The sequence below is a fragment of the Cryptomeria japonica genome, chromosome 10, assembly GCF_030272615.1.
Source record: "Cryptomeria japonica chromosome 10, Sugi_1.0, whole genome shotgun sequence".
NCBI lineage: Eukaryota > Viridiplantae > Streptophyta > Pinopsida > Cupressales > Cupressaceae > Cryptomeria > Cryptomeria japonica.
In genome coordinates, this window is record NC_081414.1 from 459,652,714 (window position 1) to 459,672,667 (window position 19,954).

The 19,954-nt window shown below is 36.0% G+C and overlaps 1 protein-coding gene across 1 annotated transcript in view; it reads left to right on the forward strand.

The window, feature by feature from the left end:
* The window catches only part of LOC131067521 (ubiquitin-like modifier-activating enzyme 5), a 166,568-nt gene extending 147,388 nt beyond the window's left edge, over positions 1 to 19,180 (forward strand). The window contains exons 13-14 of the mRNA XM_058002553.2: positions 15,409 to 15,458; positions 18,776 to 19,180. Coding sequence (XP_057858536.2) covers positions 15,409 to 15,458; positions 18,776 to 18,918 — 193 coding nt within the window. The 3' untranslated portion in view covers positions 18,919 to 19,180. The remainder of the gene's footprint in view (positions 1 to 15,408; positions 15,459 to 18,775) is intronic.
* The last annotated feature ends 774 nt before the right edge of the window (positions 19,181 to 19,954 follow it).

Consider the following 19,954-nt stretch of genomic DNA (forward strand, 5'->3'; position numbering starts at 1 on the left):
ACAATAACATCATCAAACTTGGCTCATTTGATTACATACACAAGTATACATCAATCACATAAGCATAAACGCAAATTGTAATTGAAGGAAATAACAAACATAGATATATAAATATTGTCAAATGTATACAATATTACAAAACTCGTGGAATAAAAAATCCATGTCATCATATGATCATCATCAAATGTTTCATACAAATACCAAAGGTAAATACAACTACAAGCCTATGGCTCAGAGGAGGAAGCACGACTGCACCCTCCGGCCCTGGCCCCTTGCGAAGGCGTTTAAGGTAGGTCTTGGATGATTCGACAACCATAGCCGCTCCCCGTGAGACCATGCCATGCTCACCAACATCAGGAACATCTGTGTCACTATCTGCCTCTGAATCTCCTATCTGTGCTCGTGCTCTTCGCTCCTCCTCTACCATGGCTACAATCTTAGGCTCTATATCTACTTGGTCGATCCAATCAGTGTCAGACTCGGAGGTTAAATTTTCCCTACTTCTATCGACGCAATTTCCCCCCATATTTTTCGACGGGGGTTTGGGGGCAGCGCCCCCAAGGTGGGGTCAAGGGGCATCGCCCCTTGCGGGGTCAAGGGGGGCTGGGTTATAGTGAACAAAGACGAGACCATTCATTTTAAAAAAACTTTTTAAAATGTTTTTTTTTTGTCATTTTACGTAACCTAGCCAGTAGCCGAGTTTCAGGCACTAGACTCGTCGAGTTTGGAGAGTTTTTGCCAAACTCGCCAACTCGGCGAGTTGCTCGCCAGACTCGGACGAGTCCGAGTCCGAGTCCCAGAGACTCGACGAGCATGTCTCAGACTCGGACTCGCCGAGTCTGGCGATTTTCTGGCAATTTTCGTTTCTCTGATTCGAACACTATTCGACGGAGTTGAAATCCGAACCTCATAGGGACTTTGTTTCCAACATTTGCCCCAACATGTGATAGGTAATCTTAGGTTCCGATTAGAAAATTGTAACACCAATTCTGAAAATGTGAAGGTCTGGATTGAAATCTGGAAAACTCTCCCCAAGAAAACCTGACTTTCAGGCTTAGGATAAGCCTGATTGCAATAAACAAGTCTGAAGACACCTCTGTAAACTCAGAAAATTAAGTATTTGGAGACCAAAATTGTATTCCCAAGTTTGGAAATATCACTTGGAGGTCTGAAAACTCTCAGAAAGTGATTGGTTTTTGATATCAAAATCGCAATAAAAGTCTGATTTTTTGAGGACTGAGTTTGAATACGCCCTTCAATGTCTGAAAATACTCAGAAAATGGTGTATTGAAGTCTGATTTTCTGATGTTAAAGTCTGAATACACCTTCCAAGTCAACAATGGTTGCCCAAAAGTCTGAAGACAACCTACAACTAACATGAATCAGCATTTTGAAGTAGTTGCAGCCATATGAAATATTTACTTTTGATGTATTTTACCTCTCCAAGGTCAAAATGGCCAAATCCGGGCGCAAGTAGAGGGCTGGTAATAAAAATTTAAGTCAGAAGACAAGTTTGAAAATGGAGTTTCAGACTTATATTAACAATGGAACCTTCACCAAATGTCTCCAAAACTCGCCAAAATGAGTGCACAAGTGAAATTGCCCAAGTGTGGAGGAGTTGGAAATGGAAGTTAGTCTGAGGACAACCTGCAACATTGGAGTTTTAGACTTATAGCAGCAATGGTGAACCTCAGAAAATGCTCCAAAATGACCCTTCAATCAAATCGCCTAAGTGTGGAATGGTTGGTAAGTTGAAAGTGAGTCTGAAAATGGAGTTTCCAGCCAACCATGAGGTCAAAGTTACCTCCAGCAATGGCGCCCAGCTTTGATCTGAATAAAATGACAGCCTGTTAGCATCAATGGTGTTCAGCAATATCATCTAAAATCACCCCAAAGTCTGAAATTTGCACCATCTATCAAAATCGTGGTCTCTCCAATGGTGGCACCCACTTCTCAAAATTCACAAATATGGCTCAATCAGCAACAAAAGCTTTCTGTAGCCTCCTCCAATGGCAGCGCCTAAGTGAAATTATCCTCCAATCTGCAACTCCAGCTCAAGAATGGTGTCCAATGGACACTTAGTCAAAATCGCCTAGTTGGGAAACCACTTACTTGTCCTCATTCTGCCACTTAACTGTCAATCAGCACTTATAATGTTATTTTAGTGTTGGGCAGGCTCTTTTAAACTTGTTTTCACCTTGTTACCTCACCACACAAGCAATGTGGGATAAAACTTTGCCCTTTTAAACTTGCTTGGGGAAAATTGATTTGCATTAAGAAAATATTTAATCACTAATAATTGTTGAAAATCATTAAATAATTGTTTTTGATTCTTAAATAATCATTTGTCAAAACAAAAACAATTAAATTTGGGCCCACTTTATCAAATTTAATTCACTTTCACCAAAATTGAGCCAATTGGGGGAAATCACCGCATATCTGGATAAAAATCTAGATGAAAAATCATCAAAAATCACTTGGCAAAATTCGCCACTCATCAGGACAATCATCTACATAAAAATCCATCAAATTTGTTCACAAATTGTCTTGGGGAAAATCGGTCTTCATTTGCATTCCAGGGGAAAAACGTGGGTCATTAGGAATATTTCCAACACCTAGTCAAAATTTTAGCCTTCTGGTAGAAAATTGCCTTCCATCAAGAGCTTGAATGGGGAAAAAACAGGGTCCATCGGAAATTTGGGGGTAATTCATCTCCCATCAGGATTTTGAGTGGGGGGAAATCATGGGTCATCGGGAATGTGGGGGGAAAAGAACCTCCCATTAGGATTTTTGACGTTTAGACCACTAAAACATGGATTTTCATTGGGACTTCAATGATTTCTCCACTCAAAAACATCTAGACACCTCAAATTTCATTATTATGAATCAGGACTTAGCTAAATTTATCAAAATTTGAACAAGAAAATGGGGATTTCATTGGGATAAAGTGCAATTTTGACTTGAATTACCTCTTAGGAACAAGAAAATAACCCCTAAAGGACCTCTTAACACTTAGGCACAAAATATCTCCTACTTATACATTTTAAAACTCACTTAGGCATATTCACGCTCAAATTTAAAACTTGTTGCAACCTTAAACTTGGACAAAATTTAGGATCACACAACAATTTGACATTTGAAACACGTTTGATCCTACACCCTCTCATTAGCAAAGGCAAACACTAGGAAATCACTACTAAACCAAGGCAATCTAAGTGAAACATCTACACTAAAAAGCGAAAAAGTGGGGGTCCCCATTTGCAATTGGGCAATGTGTTAAGACGTCACAACAGGTAGACTGATCCTCAGAGCTCAAAACGGGATAAGAAGGCTGAAAAGGCCCTCATTCTTCATCAAATACCACATCTCAACTGAATATGAGACGATCAATGTCTACATCAATCAACCGATAAGCCTTGTGGTTATCATTGTAGCTGGCGAACATCAATTTCTGACTCTTGGAATGTAGTTTGGTGCGCTTAGGATCTAGAATCCAAACATAAGCTGTAGAGCCAAAAAAATTCAGATGACTGATTTTGGGCTTCCTACTAGACCAAGCTTCCTATAGAGTCATCTTCTTAATGGCTTGTGTGGGAGACTGGTTCAAAAGATAGATTGTAGTGAAGACCGCTTCCACCCAAAATTTCTTTGGAACATTTCTATGCTCCAACATAGACCGAGCCATCTCAGTGACTATATGGTTCTTGCGCTCAACAACACCGTTTTGCTGAGGGGTGTAAGGTGTGGTTAGTTGATGCTTAATGCCATGTGATGCACATAAGTTGGAGAAATCTGTAGAACAAAATTCCGCTCCATTGTTGGACCGAAGAGTGACTATCTGACAGCCAAACTCTTTTTCCACTAAGGCCTTAAACTTTTGAAACATGTTGAACACCTCTGACTTTTTTTTAAGAAAAATAGAACAATATACCAGAGTTACTGGGCTCGCCAGGACTCGATGAGTCCCAAGCTGAGTGACCCTAGGCGAGTTCTAGGGGCTTGGACTTGGACTCGTTCGAGCCTTGGTCGAGTCCAAGGACTCACAAACTCAGCTTGGATCCGGCGAGTTTTTATGCTTGGACTCGGCTAGACTCAAAAAATTGAATTCTTTTAAATCTCAAAACATGACAAAAACGGACTAGAACCTAACACCTTGTGTGGATCACTGAGGCTATGGATCCTATCTTTAATGACAAGAACCTTGATTGGGTCAACCAAGCAAATAGAGCCTGAGGTTGTAGCCATGGCAGAGGAGGAGGTTAGAGCATGAGCAAACATTGGCACAAGTGATGTCGGTGAGGGTGGTATGGAGTCAGGGACAAAGACTATGGTTGCTGATCATCTAGGACCTACCTTAGACACCTTTGTAGGAGGGATGTAGGCTTCGTTGAGCCATAGACTTATAGTTATTGTTTTGATATTTGTGTGGAACATTTGATGTCATGAATTTTATATTGCATGAGTTTTGTATACATTTGACAATATTTATATATCTAAATTTGCTATATCCTTCAACTACAATTTGCATTTATACTTATGTGATCGATGCATACTTATGTATGTGATCAAATTAGCTTCTATTTGATGATGTTATTGTGTATTTGAGATTTATTTAATAAAGGGTGCATGAAACAAGTTTTAAATCCTTAAAAATCTCTAAATTTGTTGGTTTTTTTACTTTGCCGAGTCCTGGCCGAGTTTTTTTGTTGAGTCCAGAGCCTCGAGTCGAGTCACCCTTGTTGAGTCTGTGCTGAGTCCAAGTCTCGTTTCTATGAAGAAAATACACCCACATGTGTCTGCTGAAAATTCGCCCCATATCTGGATAAAAAATCATCAAAAATCACTTGGGAAAATTCGCCACTCATCAAGACAATCATCTACATAATAATCCATCAAATTTGTTCACAAACTGTCTTGGGGAAAATCAGTCTTCATGGTTCAAAGTCATCTGCATTCCAGGGGAAAAACGTGGGTCATTAGGAATATTTCGAACACTTAGTCAACATTTTAGCCTTTTGGTGGAAAATCGCCTTCCATCAAGAACTTGAATGGGGGAAAAACAGGGTGCATCGAAAATTTGAGGGGAATTCATCTCCCATCAGGATTTTGAGTGCGGGGAAATCATGGGTCATCGGGAATGTGGGGGGAAAAGAACCTCCCATTAGGATTTTTGATGTTTAGACCACTAAAACATGGATTTTCATTGGGACTTCAATGATTTCTCCACTCAAAAACATCTAGACACCTCAAATTTCATTAATATGAATAAGGACTTGGCCAAATTTATCAAAATTTGAACAGGAAAATGGGGATTTCATTGGGATACAGTGCAATTTTGACTTGAATTACCTCTTAGGAGCAAGAAAATAATCCCTAAAGGACCTCTTAACACTTAGGCACAAAAAATATCTCCTACTTAGACATTTTAAAACTCACTTAGGCATATTTGCGCTCAAATTTAAAACTTGTTGCAACCTTAAACTCGGACAAATTTAGGATCACACTTAACAATTTGACATTTTAAACACGTTTGATCCTACACCCTCTCATTGGCAAAGTCAAACACTAGGAAATCACTACTAAACCAAGGCAATCTAAGTGAAACATCTACCCTAAAAAGCAAAAAAGTGGGTGTCCCCATTTGCAATTGGGCGATGTGTTAAGACGTCACAACAGGTAGGCTGATCCTCTGAGCTTAAAACGGGATAAGAAGGCTGAAAAGGCCCTCATTCTTCATCAAATACCACATCTCAACTGAATACGAGACGATCAATGTCTACATCAATCAATCGATAAGCCTTGTGGTTATCACTGTAGCTGGCGAACATCGATTTTTGACTCTTGGAATCTAGTTTGGTGCGCTTAGGATCTAGAATCCAAACATAAGCTGTAGAGCCAAAACAATCCAGATGACTGATTTTGGACTTCCTGCTAGACCAAGCTTCCTCTAGAGTCATCTTCTTAATGTCTTGTGTGGGAGACCGGTTCAAAAGATAGACTGTAGTGAAGACCGCTTCCACCCAAAATTTCTTTGGAACATTTCTATGCTCCAGCATAGACGGAGCCATCTCAGTGACTGTATGGCTCTTGCGCTCAACAACACCATTTTGTTGAGGGGTGTAACGTGTGGTAAGTTGATGCTTCATGCCATGTGATGTACATAAGTTGGAGAAATCTGTAGAACAAAATTCCACTCCATTGCTGGACTGAAGAGTGACTATCTGATAGCCAAACTCTTTTTCCACTAAGGCCTTAAACTTTTGAAACATGTTGAACACCTCTGACTTCTGTTTAAGAAAAATAGAACAATATACTAGAGTTACTGGACTCGCCAGGACTCGATGAGTCCCAAGCCGAGTGACCCTAGGCGACTTCTAGGGGCTTGGACTCAGACTCGTTCGAGCCTTGGTTGAGTCCAGGGACTCGCAAACTCAGCTTGGATCCGATGAGTTTTTATTCTTGGACTCGGCTAGACTCAAAAAATTGAATTTTTTTAAATCTCAAAACATGACAAAAACGGACAAGAACCTAACACCTTGTGTGGATCGCTAAGGCTATGGATCCTATCTTTAATGAGAAGAAACTTGATTGGGTCAACCAAGCAAATAGAGAGCCTGAGGTTGTAGCCATGGCAGAGGAGGAGGTTAGAGCATGAGCAGACATTGGCACAAGTGATGTCGGTGAGGGTGGCATGGAGTCAGGGACAAAGACTATGGTTGCTGATCATCTAGGACCTACCTTAGACACCTTTGTAGGAGGGATGCAGGCTTCGTTGAGCCATAGACTTATAGTTATTGTTTTGATATTTGTGTGGAACATTTGATGTCATGAATTTTATATTGCCTGAGTTTTGTATACATTTGACAATATTTATATATCTAAATTTGATATATCCTTCAATTACAATTTGCATTTATACTTATGTGATTGATGCATACTTATGTATGTGATCAAATTAGCTTCTATTTGATGATGTTATTGTGTATTTAAGGTTTATTTAATAAAGGGTGCATGAAACAAGTTTTAAATCCTTAAAAATATCTAAATTTGTTGGTTTTTTCACTTTGCCGAGTCCTAGCCAAGTTTTTTTGTTGAGTCCAGAGCCCCGAGTCGAGTCACCCTTGTTGAGTCTGTGCTGAGTCCAAGTCTCGTTTCTATGAAGAAAATATATCCACGTGTCTGCTGAAATCATCAACAAACAACAAAAAATACCTGCATCCAGTGACTGATGGAGTGTTCATGGGACCACTGGTATCCACATGAACCAACTGCAAGACCTTGGATGGTCTCCAAACGTCACCATCTGAAAATGGAGTCCTATGCTGCTTTCTAGCCCAACAAGCTCCGCAAGCTCCATGATTCTGAGTCTAAATCTCAAGTAATCCAACAACTAGATACTCTCGAACCTAGAGATATAGTGACTATTTAGGTGCCCATATCGTTGATGCCAAAGATTGCTAATGGAAGTACTCTTGGCTACCAAGGCGTGCTCTTGAGAATCACCAGAATCAGCAAGTCTATAAAGACCATGATCCTCAATGCCAATAGTAATTGTAGTGTGAGTCTCCCTGTCAGCAATGTTGCATTTGTGCAAACCGAAGACAACATCCAACTATGGAGAATGATGCATAATTTGACTGATTGACAGTAGATTGAGCTCCATACCTGGGACAAAGTATACATTGAGAAATATCAAATCCCTTCCACCAGATGAAATCTAAATGTTGCCCTTTTTGACAACAGTATACTCTTCGCCTCCAAAGATCATTGAATCAGTTAAAGGCGCTTACTCTGTAAACCAATCCTGACGATGTGTGAAATGCCGAGAGGCACTAGAGTCAATGTACCAGGCTGATGATTTCACATCATCGGATGGGCATTGGACCATGAACGCATAGAAGGTAAATTCCTTCTGGTCAAGTTGCGTGGTAGAATTGGCCTTCTGCTTAGACCCTCTTCGTTTAGATTGCACAAATGCCAACAACTTCCTGCAATCTTTCAACAAATGGCCAAATTGGTGACAATAGTTGCATTGTACACTCTTCTTCTTCGAACATTGTTGAGGTTGATCTTGACCTTGTCCTTTCTGCTAGAAGGACTGAGCTTTACACTTGTTCTTATTTGAAGCTTTGGCTGTGAAGGCTTGTTCAGTGGATGAACTAACACTGCTTCCAAACAGTTGCTTCCATCTATCCTGATGCAAAAGCTTGTTGCAGAGATCTGAAAACTTTCGATCAATACTAGTAGAAGAGATATTGAGTGTATCAATGAAATGCTCATAGGATCGGAGCAAGCTTTTCAACGTGATCACTACCATATCCTCTTCCTCCATGGTTCAACCAATAGCCTCCAACTGGTCACAGATGTCCTTGATTTTCGTAAGATGTGCGTAGACAGATGTCTTTTCATCCATCATGATAGAAAATAGCACTTTCTTTGGAAAGCAAGCTCGGCTCTTGTTGAATGTTTCATGAAGACCCTTCAAGAGATCCCAAATCTGTTTAGTTGTTTTGCCAGATGACACTTGAGGGAGTTGATCATCTGCGATAGGCAACTTGATGAGCATGATAGCCTCTTAATTTCGCACATCATGTTTGTCCTAGTCTTCACCTGCCACTACTGGACGAGAAGCCATGCCTAGAACAATCTGATCAAGGCAATGATACTCAAAAATTGTCAGCATGTGCTATTTCTAGGTGTTGTAGTTGCGGCTGTCAAACTTTTGATTGTGCTCCAATACAATGTTGGTCAAAGATGCCATCACAAAAACTGAGGTTTAACAAGTCAACTTGGTGAAGGCACAGAAAACAAGACAGACTAATCTGATAAAAAATCAGAACTGAAACACCCAACACAAAATTGGGCATGGAACCCAAGGCGTAAACTTCTAGCATGGAACCCAAGGCATAAAATTTTGGAAAACCCAGAAAATAAAATTTCTTGCAAATCTGAAACTTGTATTTTTTAAAAATTAGAATAAAAAATCTGAAGAAAAATAATATTTGATTTTTCTTAAAAAAAATGGACAATAAAATAGATGATTTAAAAAAAAATGCAAAAAATATAGGGCAAAACCATAGGCCGGGAGTGCAAATAAGGGCATAAATCGTGTCCCAGCCGCTAGTACCCAAAGAGTACAAAAACTGTGCCCTAGCCGCACAGAAAATCGTGGGCAGAAGACAGTACAAGCACTGACCGCCAAAAAAAAAATAGAGATCGCAGGCAATTATGGGTCTCATCGCATAGGTCCAACAAAAATGCGTGGGAAAAAAGCTTCGCCCAACAGACTTGAAAAACACGTCGCGTAGAAAAACCCTTCGCGTTTTTTATCAGACCCGAAAAATCGCAAAAATCTAAAAAAATGCGGGCAGAAAATGAAGATTGCTGCCTAGAAAAGATCGTGTAGAAAAAACTCGGGCCGAAACAAACCCTCTGCTGTCGTGAAATCTTCATGCGATCACACGAAAGCTGCAAAAAGCTGCCCAAAAAACCCTTTTCGAATTTCAAAAAAAAATCGTCCCATGAATTTGTGATTTTCAAAATTCAAAACCTTGGAAAATCTCAAAACAAGAAGACCTGCGATATTTAAAAATAAAAAATTTCAAAACAATCTTTGAAAAGTTTTTACTAAAAAAAATCCTTTGGAAAATATTTTAGAATAAAAAATTTCAAATTTTTTATTTCCATTCTCTAATACCATGAAAAATAATTGAATTATTTATTTACTATAATATACAACGTATATAAAGAGGATTCAAAGATGGTGTTCTAAAAAGAACAAACCGCTCAACTGAAGCTTCAACATGAAGCTAAAAAGGTAACTAAACCACCTAATAAAAGAAGCAATAGTTAGACTTCAAAAACTAAGTGAGCTAAAAAACTAAATGACCATTAATAAAAAACTAAAGATAACTGACTAAAATATAATTAAATATTCTAATAGGTACGGCCAAGCTAAAATTAAATTATTTTCCACTAAGCACCAATTGGATATTCTGAAATTGCCTCAAAATTGATATCAAATATGAAATTCATAAACTTACTAAAAATTAGGAACCACCAAACTAGTTGGAAAATAATTGCAAACTTTTTGTACAACAATCCTTGAATTAAATTGCTCAAAAACCAGGGCTGTAAATATAATGGATGGCTATCCAAGAACCAGTTTTGAGAGCAGAGTATCCTATCTTTCTCCTCTGCCTCCGCAAAGACTGCAACAAAGAAACTTTTCGGCAGGAATTTAATGACGACATGCTTGCCCCAATGCTCATCCACCCAAGACCTGATTGATTTTCTGGGAAATTTAGGGCCAACAACTCTCCCAATGGTTGCATGGTTTTCGAAGATAGATCTATCATCAGCTACTTCCTTGGATCTTGCATCTTAGCGTATTGTCTTTAATTATTCCACGTACAGGCATGCCTCTACACCATTGTATATATGGTGTATAGCTGCGGTTAACGGACAATATTGAAATCCGAAATATTGAACCAGCTGGCCTGCACAAAAACGAACATTGCTGTTACATATTCATTGAAATACAAATCATAAATTCTGATTTTTGTTTCTTACTTGCTTATATTCAAAAGAGATCAAATCAATATATGATAAAAGAAGTACTTTGATAAATAAAATAACCCTTAGCATTCTCAAATCTGATAAAATTAACATGGTATCTACACCTTCTAATAAAAGAAGCAATAGTTAAACTTCAAAAACTAAGTGAACTAAAAAACTAAATGACCATTAATAAAAAACTAAAGATAACTGACTAAAATATAATTAAATATTCTAATAGGTACGGCCAAGCTAAAATTAAATTATTTTCCACTGAGCACCAATTGGATATTCTGAAATTGCCTCAAAATTGATATCAAATATGAAATTCATAAACTTACTAAAATTTAGAACCACCAAACTAGTTGGAAAATAATTGCAAACTTTTTGTACAACAATCCTTGAATTAAATTGCTCAAAAAGATAAGCGGGTTTTCTTCCTTGAATGAGTGTTTTACGCCTTCAAATTTCGGTGCAAAAAGGGATTTTCGTCTTTAGGCAGAAATATGAACACAAGGGTTTGATCTTCAGAAAAATTCAAAAAAGGTTTAGAAAAAGAATGTAATGGTTGATTCCTCTTCTATGCCTAGCTCCTCCTTTGAGGGAAAATGATTGAATATTACATTTCCATTTCCTTTTTCTCCAATACTTTATTTGGAAGTGTCTAGAAAGGCCTTTAATAAAACTTTTGACCCTCTATCTGCAACACTTTACTAACCCTCTTTTAAATTTAACTTTTAAGTCATCATAAAGAGAAATAAGCTAGGTGTTGCTGATTATCAGTGTCATTTTATAAAGTGTCAGTAAAGTTATTTAACCAAATTATTTAAGAAAAATATTTTTCTCATTTTCCACTTTAGCCTACGGGAAATAGGGTAGGTGTTGCTGATTATCTTCGCTTGAAAAAGGGAACATGACATTGTTGTCTAGATTTATAGGTCAATTACTAAGAAATCCATGTAGTCATAGTGTAGTTGTCAATATGGTGAAACGATAAGTATCATGAAAAATTTCATTGAAGCATAATATATGGTTCGTTACTCTTGTCAAAAATATGTATCTTATTCTAATAATTTGGTCCTAGTGAGGGTCATTTTTTTGCAACTTAATTTCATAGGTCTTAGCTTTCATCTGTTCTTTTGGGCTTCACATTAGTCCTTTGTGATGGGATAAAATTGAGGCTTAATTTGGTAGGTGATTTGCAGCCTTGCATTTAAAGATAATGTGTTCCTAAGGTTTAAATTCAATTTTTATTAATCATGTCAATCTGGGGCATAAGCTTGCAAAAGGTATAGTGGTTAAATGTGCAAATGTTGAAGGTTTGAGAGTGAAATGCAACTCTCCTAAAATGAAAGGAAAATCATTCTTCCAAAAATGCTACAGGAACTAAAAGAAATAATTGTGTTGCTAGAGAAACTGTTTAGGTTGCAAAAGGGATTGTGAGTGGGTTACATGATTGTGAACAACTACAGGAACTGGTGATCAACGCTATAACTATAGTGATAAAAACAAAGACTCATTAACTTGCTATAATTCTTAAAAATCTGAAATAAGACTTTTGATAATTACTTTAGATATGCTGTCAATCGTACACAAGATAAATCATTCACACGAAGTATTCAATTGATATCACAATCAACATTAAACCATAAAGTATAACGCTTTAACAATTAGAAAATGAAAACACACATGAAACAATTTAAGAAAATATCACTAGCATTTCCTAAGAGGGGCACACTTGATCCACGTGGTGAATGTGAAGCTACCAAATACTCCTCAGGAGATGGTTGATCTCATTATACCTTTATTTCATACAAATATCTCTATGCATATCATCAAAATTTCTCTCTCGACTGTCTTCTAATAATTCGTAGTCTTTTTGGCCAACGACCTATATCAGTTATAACAAAATGAATTACTATTTAAAATAAGAAAGTCTTATCAAATAACAATAACTATGTATAAACCAGCTATCAAACAAAATTTACAACTTGAAAGATCATTTCATATCACCAAATTAGCGTTCCAAGTAGTGGCAGGAAGACTTTTGGTCTTCACTTTGTTTGATCACATACAAAGTCAAATGAATCAATATTTCCTAAATTGATTTTCCCAAGTCTATTTCATTTCATTAATTATATTAAATGTTTCCATTTTCAAATAAATCATTTAATGGCACCAAACAAGTAAAGATTAATTTTGTATGTGATTTGGACACAAACTAAATTCCTATGGCAAGAAAACACTTGAACTCATGCAAAATCATCATATATTTTTAACCCATCATTTTGCCTCCATCTGAAGGCATTGCATTTCATCATGCATTCTAGTTTACCACTTATAGAAGGGTACATGGGTAGGTTACGGCTATTTGTTATGTTGTTAGGTGGTCAATCCTTGTAGGCTTGACATAATTTGGTTATACCAAAAGTCTCAAATCCTCCATTTGTTGCTCATGCTCTATGACAGATATATGAGGACCCTTTGCTTCAATCTGCCGTTTTCCTTCAATCAAGTAGTCTAATTGGTTTTTGAGTGCCTCTAGCTCTTCCTTCTGTTTTTGATTTATTGAATACATTTTTTGTAGCCATTCCTGTGGTGCTTGCATGCTACTTTCCAATTGATTCATTTTATTTTTCTATGCCCAGATTTCTACCTTATATTTTTGAATAAATTCATCAATCTCTATATCATGGCTTTGTTGTTCTGGAGGCTTTGGTGTTTGGGAGACTTTTGTTCTATAGTGATCACATGAATGTCATTTTGTTACCTTTGTGAAATAGGCATTGCATTTTCTTTCTCTGTAGAAATAGGGATATGCATTGGATTTATAAAATCTTGTTTTGGTGGGATCATAACTTCAAGTGGAATTACTTCACATGGCTCTTCAGAAGTGGCCACCAGAATGGTACTTTCTTGTTCCATTGAGGCAGGGATTTCAATCTCTGCTGTAACCTTAATTTGTTCTACTTGGTCTTTTCAATTCTATTTCATTAGTTTTGATTTCTCTTCTCATGTGTTAGACAATTTTTCCTCTCTTTGACGAAGGTGGCTAGAAGTGAAATTCTAAACCAGATTTTTCTTCTTTAGCTGATGTCATGATACTGGCAACGGTAGTTGATTTATGCCACCATGTAGAAAGTGGAAGGGAGTCCTCATCCCTGTACAGTGATAGTGATTTTCTTTACTTGTAGAGGTATTGGTGAGGGTAACTCTTGTTTAAAATGCTTCCTCTTCATTAAGCTCTACGCCAAGAGATTCTGCTTGCATATTGCTTGATGAATTTGAGCTGCCCAATTTTTTTGATGAAGTGCAGTAGCCTTAGTGAGAATGTTCTCAAGTTCTCAATTTTTTAGTTCAGCTTGATCATTGGCTTGTGAGTGGTATGGAGACGACTTGTCACACCTAATCTCATGCTCATGAATTAAAGCAGCCATGGGATTAGAAGTGAACTGTGGTTCGTGGTCTATTACAATCTCCTTCAGTACACCAAAGCATTTTTATTCCAAACTTTATCTTCTTTATAAGGCATATTATAGAGCAATCTAATAGAAAAGAAACAATAACTCTTTATTTGACCATTTTAAGTGATAACCCTTTTCAATTTCTCTTTTATCATGCATTATAAGAAGCTTTGAATCCCACAACTCCAAAATAGCCAGTTTCTCACAATTAAATTTATTTTATGAAATACATGTACAACAAAATAAATCTGTTTTATTCAAAATTCCTTAATGGATAATCGTTTCCTTTTAGAAAACAAGCACATCGTACCTTGTATTTAGAATTCACATATCATAGCAAGTCGTCTAACTTCTATAATTCATTTATTGTTAATCACCATCAAACAATAGACTAACCAAGCAATATATACAAGGTCATAAATTGAGGGCATTTCAAGAAAGTAAATATTTTTTGTGTTATGTCATCAGTATGATGTATTGGTCGCAAGAATTAATTTTTTTTAGATTAATTGGTGGGGGTTCTATAGGGGCACCTTCCCTTGAATTGTGAGGGGTTGTTCACAAGATCTACATCCCATACAATTCATTTGCTAGGACACCGTTTTAAATAATGCTCTCCAGCAGAGGATATCACTGTAGTTACATTTCAAACTCCTACTAGTCTTGTGGCGCTCATATGGCTCGAATGCCTCACCTTCTTGCCTCCTTACTCCTGTACAGCATCTGCTTTTTTGTCTTCTCCATTTTTTGATCCTATAGCTTGAACATTTTTTTCTTCTCTCCCCCTCATAAGGTAGCTACTTCTTATTCCTCTTTGCTTTCTTCATTCATCACCTAAGGGCCTATTGCGCACTATCTTTAGAGTGAGAATATTACCTCAGCACGCCCTACCAGCACTAAGATGTCCATGGGCAGAGTTGAATCTTGGTTTCCAACATGAGAACCAAGTGGTTCTACGGTTCTACCAATTAACCACAACCTCTTAAATGATCCCGATATTTAACCTTTAGTGCAAGAAGAGTTGTTGAAACTGATAAGATTGGAGGTAAGTTTTATGGTCAATTATACACATAGTTGGCTAATTTTATTCCTGAAAGAAATTGAAATGGTGACATAAGATTGTGTGTAGGCTTTAAAAATCTTAACAGAACTTCACTTGAGGACTGGGGTATCCAGTTCTTGCATTTGGAATAAAAACTTGGAAGTTTAATTTAAAATAATATTGAACGAATGCCATTTCGACTTCTTATTTTATTTGCAAGTTTCATGTGTCTTTGGGTGTCAAATATAATGCAGAGCTTTAGTTGACAGGTTACATGCAATCAAGCTGGATCTAGTTAAAGTTATTGTATATTACAAGCTCCTAACTTCTTTATTTGTGATACAGCATTGTTGATGATGAAAAATTAGAGGCTACAATGGACAGTTCTCTATCAGGTCTCTCTCTTGGCTCCTCACTTCTACTTCATGCATGGTTGTCTAGCCTTCGTATTGCTTTAAGGATATATGAGTCTCTTCATATTTCTTTTCTTTATTACTGTTTGAAATAGAGATGATGTAGTCACTTGATTCATGTATGGTTTGATAAACAATATTGGTCAACTGTCAAACATTAATACTGTATGTAGTGGGGGTTGACGGTGGGTGCGTGTGGTGTATGTCATAGTTACCATGAAATGGGGATGTGTCCTTGTATGGGAGTTGGGGACAGGTACCGGTATGTCAATTTAAAAAAAAATGTAGTCAGATTCTTCAAAAAATTATAATACAAAAAAAACAATTATGTGGCCTATGGGAGATGGAGACATGTACCAGTATGCCATTTAAAGGAAAATGGAGTTAGATTCCTAGAAAAAATAATAGAAATAACTAGTATGACATTTAATTATAAAAATAAAATCATCAATGGATATTCAAACAATGAAGAATGAAAAATACTGAAAAGCTTAAAAACAAAATAAAACATCAACATTTAAGAATATTGAAATAAATATTAGCAGAAGATTGATTTTATTGATATTTGATAATCATCATGATAATATTAGGAATTAATTTAAACCATATCACTTTGAGATGTCAGTGAGAGACTGGAGGAGAATGCTATTATTATAATAACAGCATAGTAGGTGGTCTTCAAAGATGGTTATATTTAAATCAATTGATAAAATTTCAATGCATATATATCTGAAGTCTTATTATTGTTTGTCATGTCCCCTCCTTGATCGTTATATGTCATGTCTCCTTTGTCATACCCCATCCTTGTTCATCATGATTTTTTCTAATCAAGGAATATAATCTAAATATAACAATTAAAATTGTTTATTTATTAATTTAATATTTAATTTATTCATTATGTACAAATGAAATAAATGTAGTGAATACTACTAATTAATTAATATTTTATTATCACTAATTAAATAATATTTAGTAAAGTTTGCGATGTCCCCATATTATCAAATAATAGTGATTTATATCTGAATATTATACATCAATTATTTATTTATGAGTTTATTGTTCGTTCAAATTAAAGATATGAACGAACCTCCTTAGTATTAAAAAATCAAACCCATCAATAAACAGATTACTAATATACCTTAATATTAGTATTACGTATCGCATATTAATCATCTTATTAATATCAAATATTCATTAATATTTTTATTAAATAATTACATGAAGCAATAATGATTAAGACAACAATTTTACTGTTATTAACAGGAGGCACAAAGTTATTATACTAAATAGTGATTACGACAATATCAAGAACAGCAGCAGAACAAAGATCCTAAAGATCTTGATTGCGGCTTTCACTCATCAGTTAGATAGCAAACAGTGATGAAGGAACTTATTGGTAATATGGACTAATCAATAGTTAATACGGTGGCCACAAGTTAATCGGTTTAACATTGTTTTAATAATAAACCACCTTACAAATGACGCGATACCCCTAACTAGTGTGATTCCTCATATATGAATAGACACGATAATTATTAAGGTCCTTATGAATTATTATACTAGTGGAATCGATCCTTCGTGAAAAAAATATAGGAAAAAATTAGTAAATGGGATATGTCTCTTCAAATGAGACATTCGCTCAAAGGGTATGACTCTTGAAAAGTTGAAGATGTAAATAAGAAATCAAAATGAATGGAAGGAGGGGGATAGAGTCTCACACGTAGAGCAAGGGAATATAACAAGATAAAGTCAGCAGTCAAACTGACTGTTAGAAACAACACAGTATGGTCATTGGGAATTTAGTACAAGTATTAATAACACAACTAACAACTAACAGTAATAATAAAGACGGATTTATTTATATTGATAATTTTATGATAATTAAATATGGTTAGTAAGATAAATATAATATGGTACTGTTAAAAATGCAATAAGATAAATGTAATAAGATATCGTTAATAATAAAAATAATATAAAATACTACTATTAATAGAATATAAATGTAATATGATATAGTATAATGTTGTTAATATAATGATCTTAATATAATATAATGTTGACAATACCCTTGATAATATAATATAACATAATGACGGTGTAAGTTCCAGACCAAACTTTATTTGACACAAATGTATTTCTATTGCGATTCTAGGACAGAATATAAGAGGGTCCCATTAGGGGACATTACATTGTTTCTCTTTGCCCTATTACCCTTTTGAAATCTGATAAAATAAATTTCTTCTCAGAAAAAATTATAAATTTTTATAAAAAATAGAAAATTATGAGTCTATTTGTGTTTTTCTTTAATCCTTTTAGCTTTTGTCAACCACATATCACCACTTTACGAGAGGGATGCTTCTAGAGGACATGCCCATCTTCATCTTTCTTAGTGGTCATTTATCATGAAAAATAATTATCGTAATTCAAAATTTGCCAGTTGCAGTATCTTTAGGTCTTCTTGGAGTCTGTAACCACAAGAAGAGCAAGCCATTAAATAGTTTAAGAGACTAATAGGGGATAAAAATTGTCTCAATTATACTTTGGACTCCGCCGCTACAACAATAGGCGAGAAAGATAAATGGCAGTATTTCATTGGGTGGCAATAAGAGCAAGTCTTAAGAAATTAATTCTCTCACTGTACCATGTAATTCTTCTTTGATAACTCTTGACCGGTCTACTTATGCTCGATACAATTTCTTGCGAGGACCAATCAGCACTGCTTGAAATAAGCTAGTGCAATTCCAATGTTTCAGTTTTTGCGTAGCACATTTCTTATATTGTATTTGATGCAAGAATATCAATCCATTCAGTTTAAGAAACCCATTCGGGATTATAAGTGTTTCAGTGAATACTTTGGATTGCTTCCCCACAATAAATGGCAGCAAGAACAAGCCTAAAGAAATCAATTATCTCACTTATATCTAATACTATGTTCCTCAAGAATTTTTTTTTTGTTTATTCTACAATTGTAATAACGTGAAGAGATTAGACTATTTAGTTACTGTGCAGAACGTCATTTGTAACTTTGACCGAAAGACCTTGTGTGAATGGCGAGAGCTATAATCATCATTTCGTACTTGAAATAAAAAAGAAAAAAACAAAACTTTGACCGAAAGACCTTGTGTGTATGGCGAGAGCTATAACCATCATTTCGTACTTGAAATAAAAAAGAAAAAAACAAACAAGAAAAACGAGACGGAAAGATGAAGTTATCGATTGAACTGAAGTGCAAACTTGTCGCCAATTAAATGGACTTCTCATTTAATTTCCTTAACTGTCTTCAAATTTCATTTTTGCAGGTGACTTCCATCTTCCGGAGGGACTTGCTCACGAGCTCCCAAAACCAGACGACACAATGGTTTTACTAGAAGAATCATCGATGTTGCATACACATTATGAACTGGATGATCTTCAGAAGCAATTGGAGGAGCTGAATAAATAGTGCAGATTAGCCCGTCTCTTATGTTGTACGGCCAACTATCGCCGGTAGTGAAAAGGGCGACTATTTTCCAATGCCAATAGCTATAACTTGTTTTGTATTCACATTGAAAAATGCTTAACTATGATATAGGGGTAAAAATCAATAAAGAACTTCTGAAAATTGTCAAAATTTGTTTCTTGGTCTCGAATGAGATAAATGTTGAAGATTCTGCTAACAGTGAATGTAATACCCTGCATTAATTTCAATTCGCTTTTTTAATCAATTTTGGTGTTATGGTTAAATAATTGCTGATGTAATGGCATGTGCCTTTTATCCCTTCTACAATTGTGTGTCTAAAGGAAAATACGTTCCTTATGTGTAGTCTAGGGTAGGGTAATCCAATTACATGCACATGTATAAGGATTATTAATGTAAGATTAAAGAAATGAGGAGAATAGAATATTAATGTTCACGAGGTTAAAGATAGTCTATGAGATATTGCATCTTGTTATTTTTATTTTTGAAACACTAGTCTTATGTTATTCAATTTGATAATGAACCTCTCCATCGTATCAACCACCTCCTTGTTAAATAGATCTTGATATGAAGTTGCTGCCAAATTACTTGTGTACTTGACCTAGATGTTTTTGATTTAAAAGCAATGTTATCTAGGGTGTCGACCCTTTGACATAGTCATAGACTATCCACAACACTTCAATAACAAAAAGCCAAACGAAAGTTCAATAGAGTGTAACCGGAAACGAGTACAACAAAAAATAAAAACAGGGGCATACCCCAGATCAAAACATAACAAGAAAACCTAAGAACTAAGGGGCCAAATTACGTGCCCTTGTCATGTTTATAACCCTCTCCCAGTCCAAGAAGAACTTGTAGAATTTCCTAGCAGCTTGTCTGTCATTCTCGTCGTCAGCAGTTCTGTCGCGGAGTAGGGAAAGAGTCAGAGTTGCGCTGTGCAGAACCTAGACACAAAACTTATTGATGTTGACCTGTTGTTTGTCTTCATATTCAACCTGTTGTTGATAGCCCGAATCTCCTG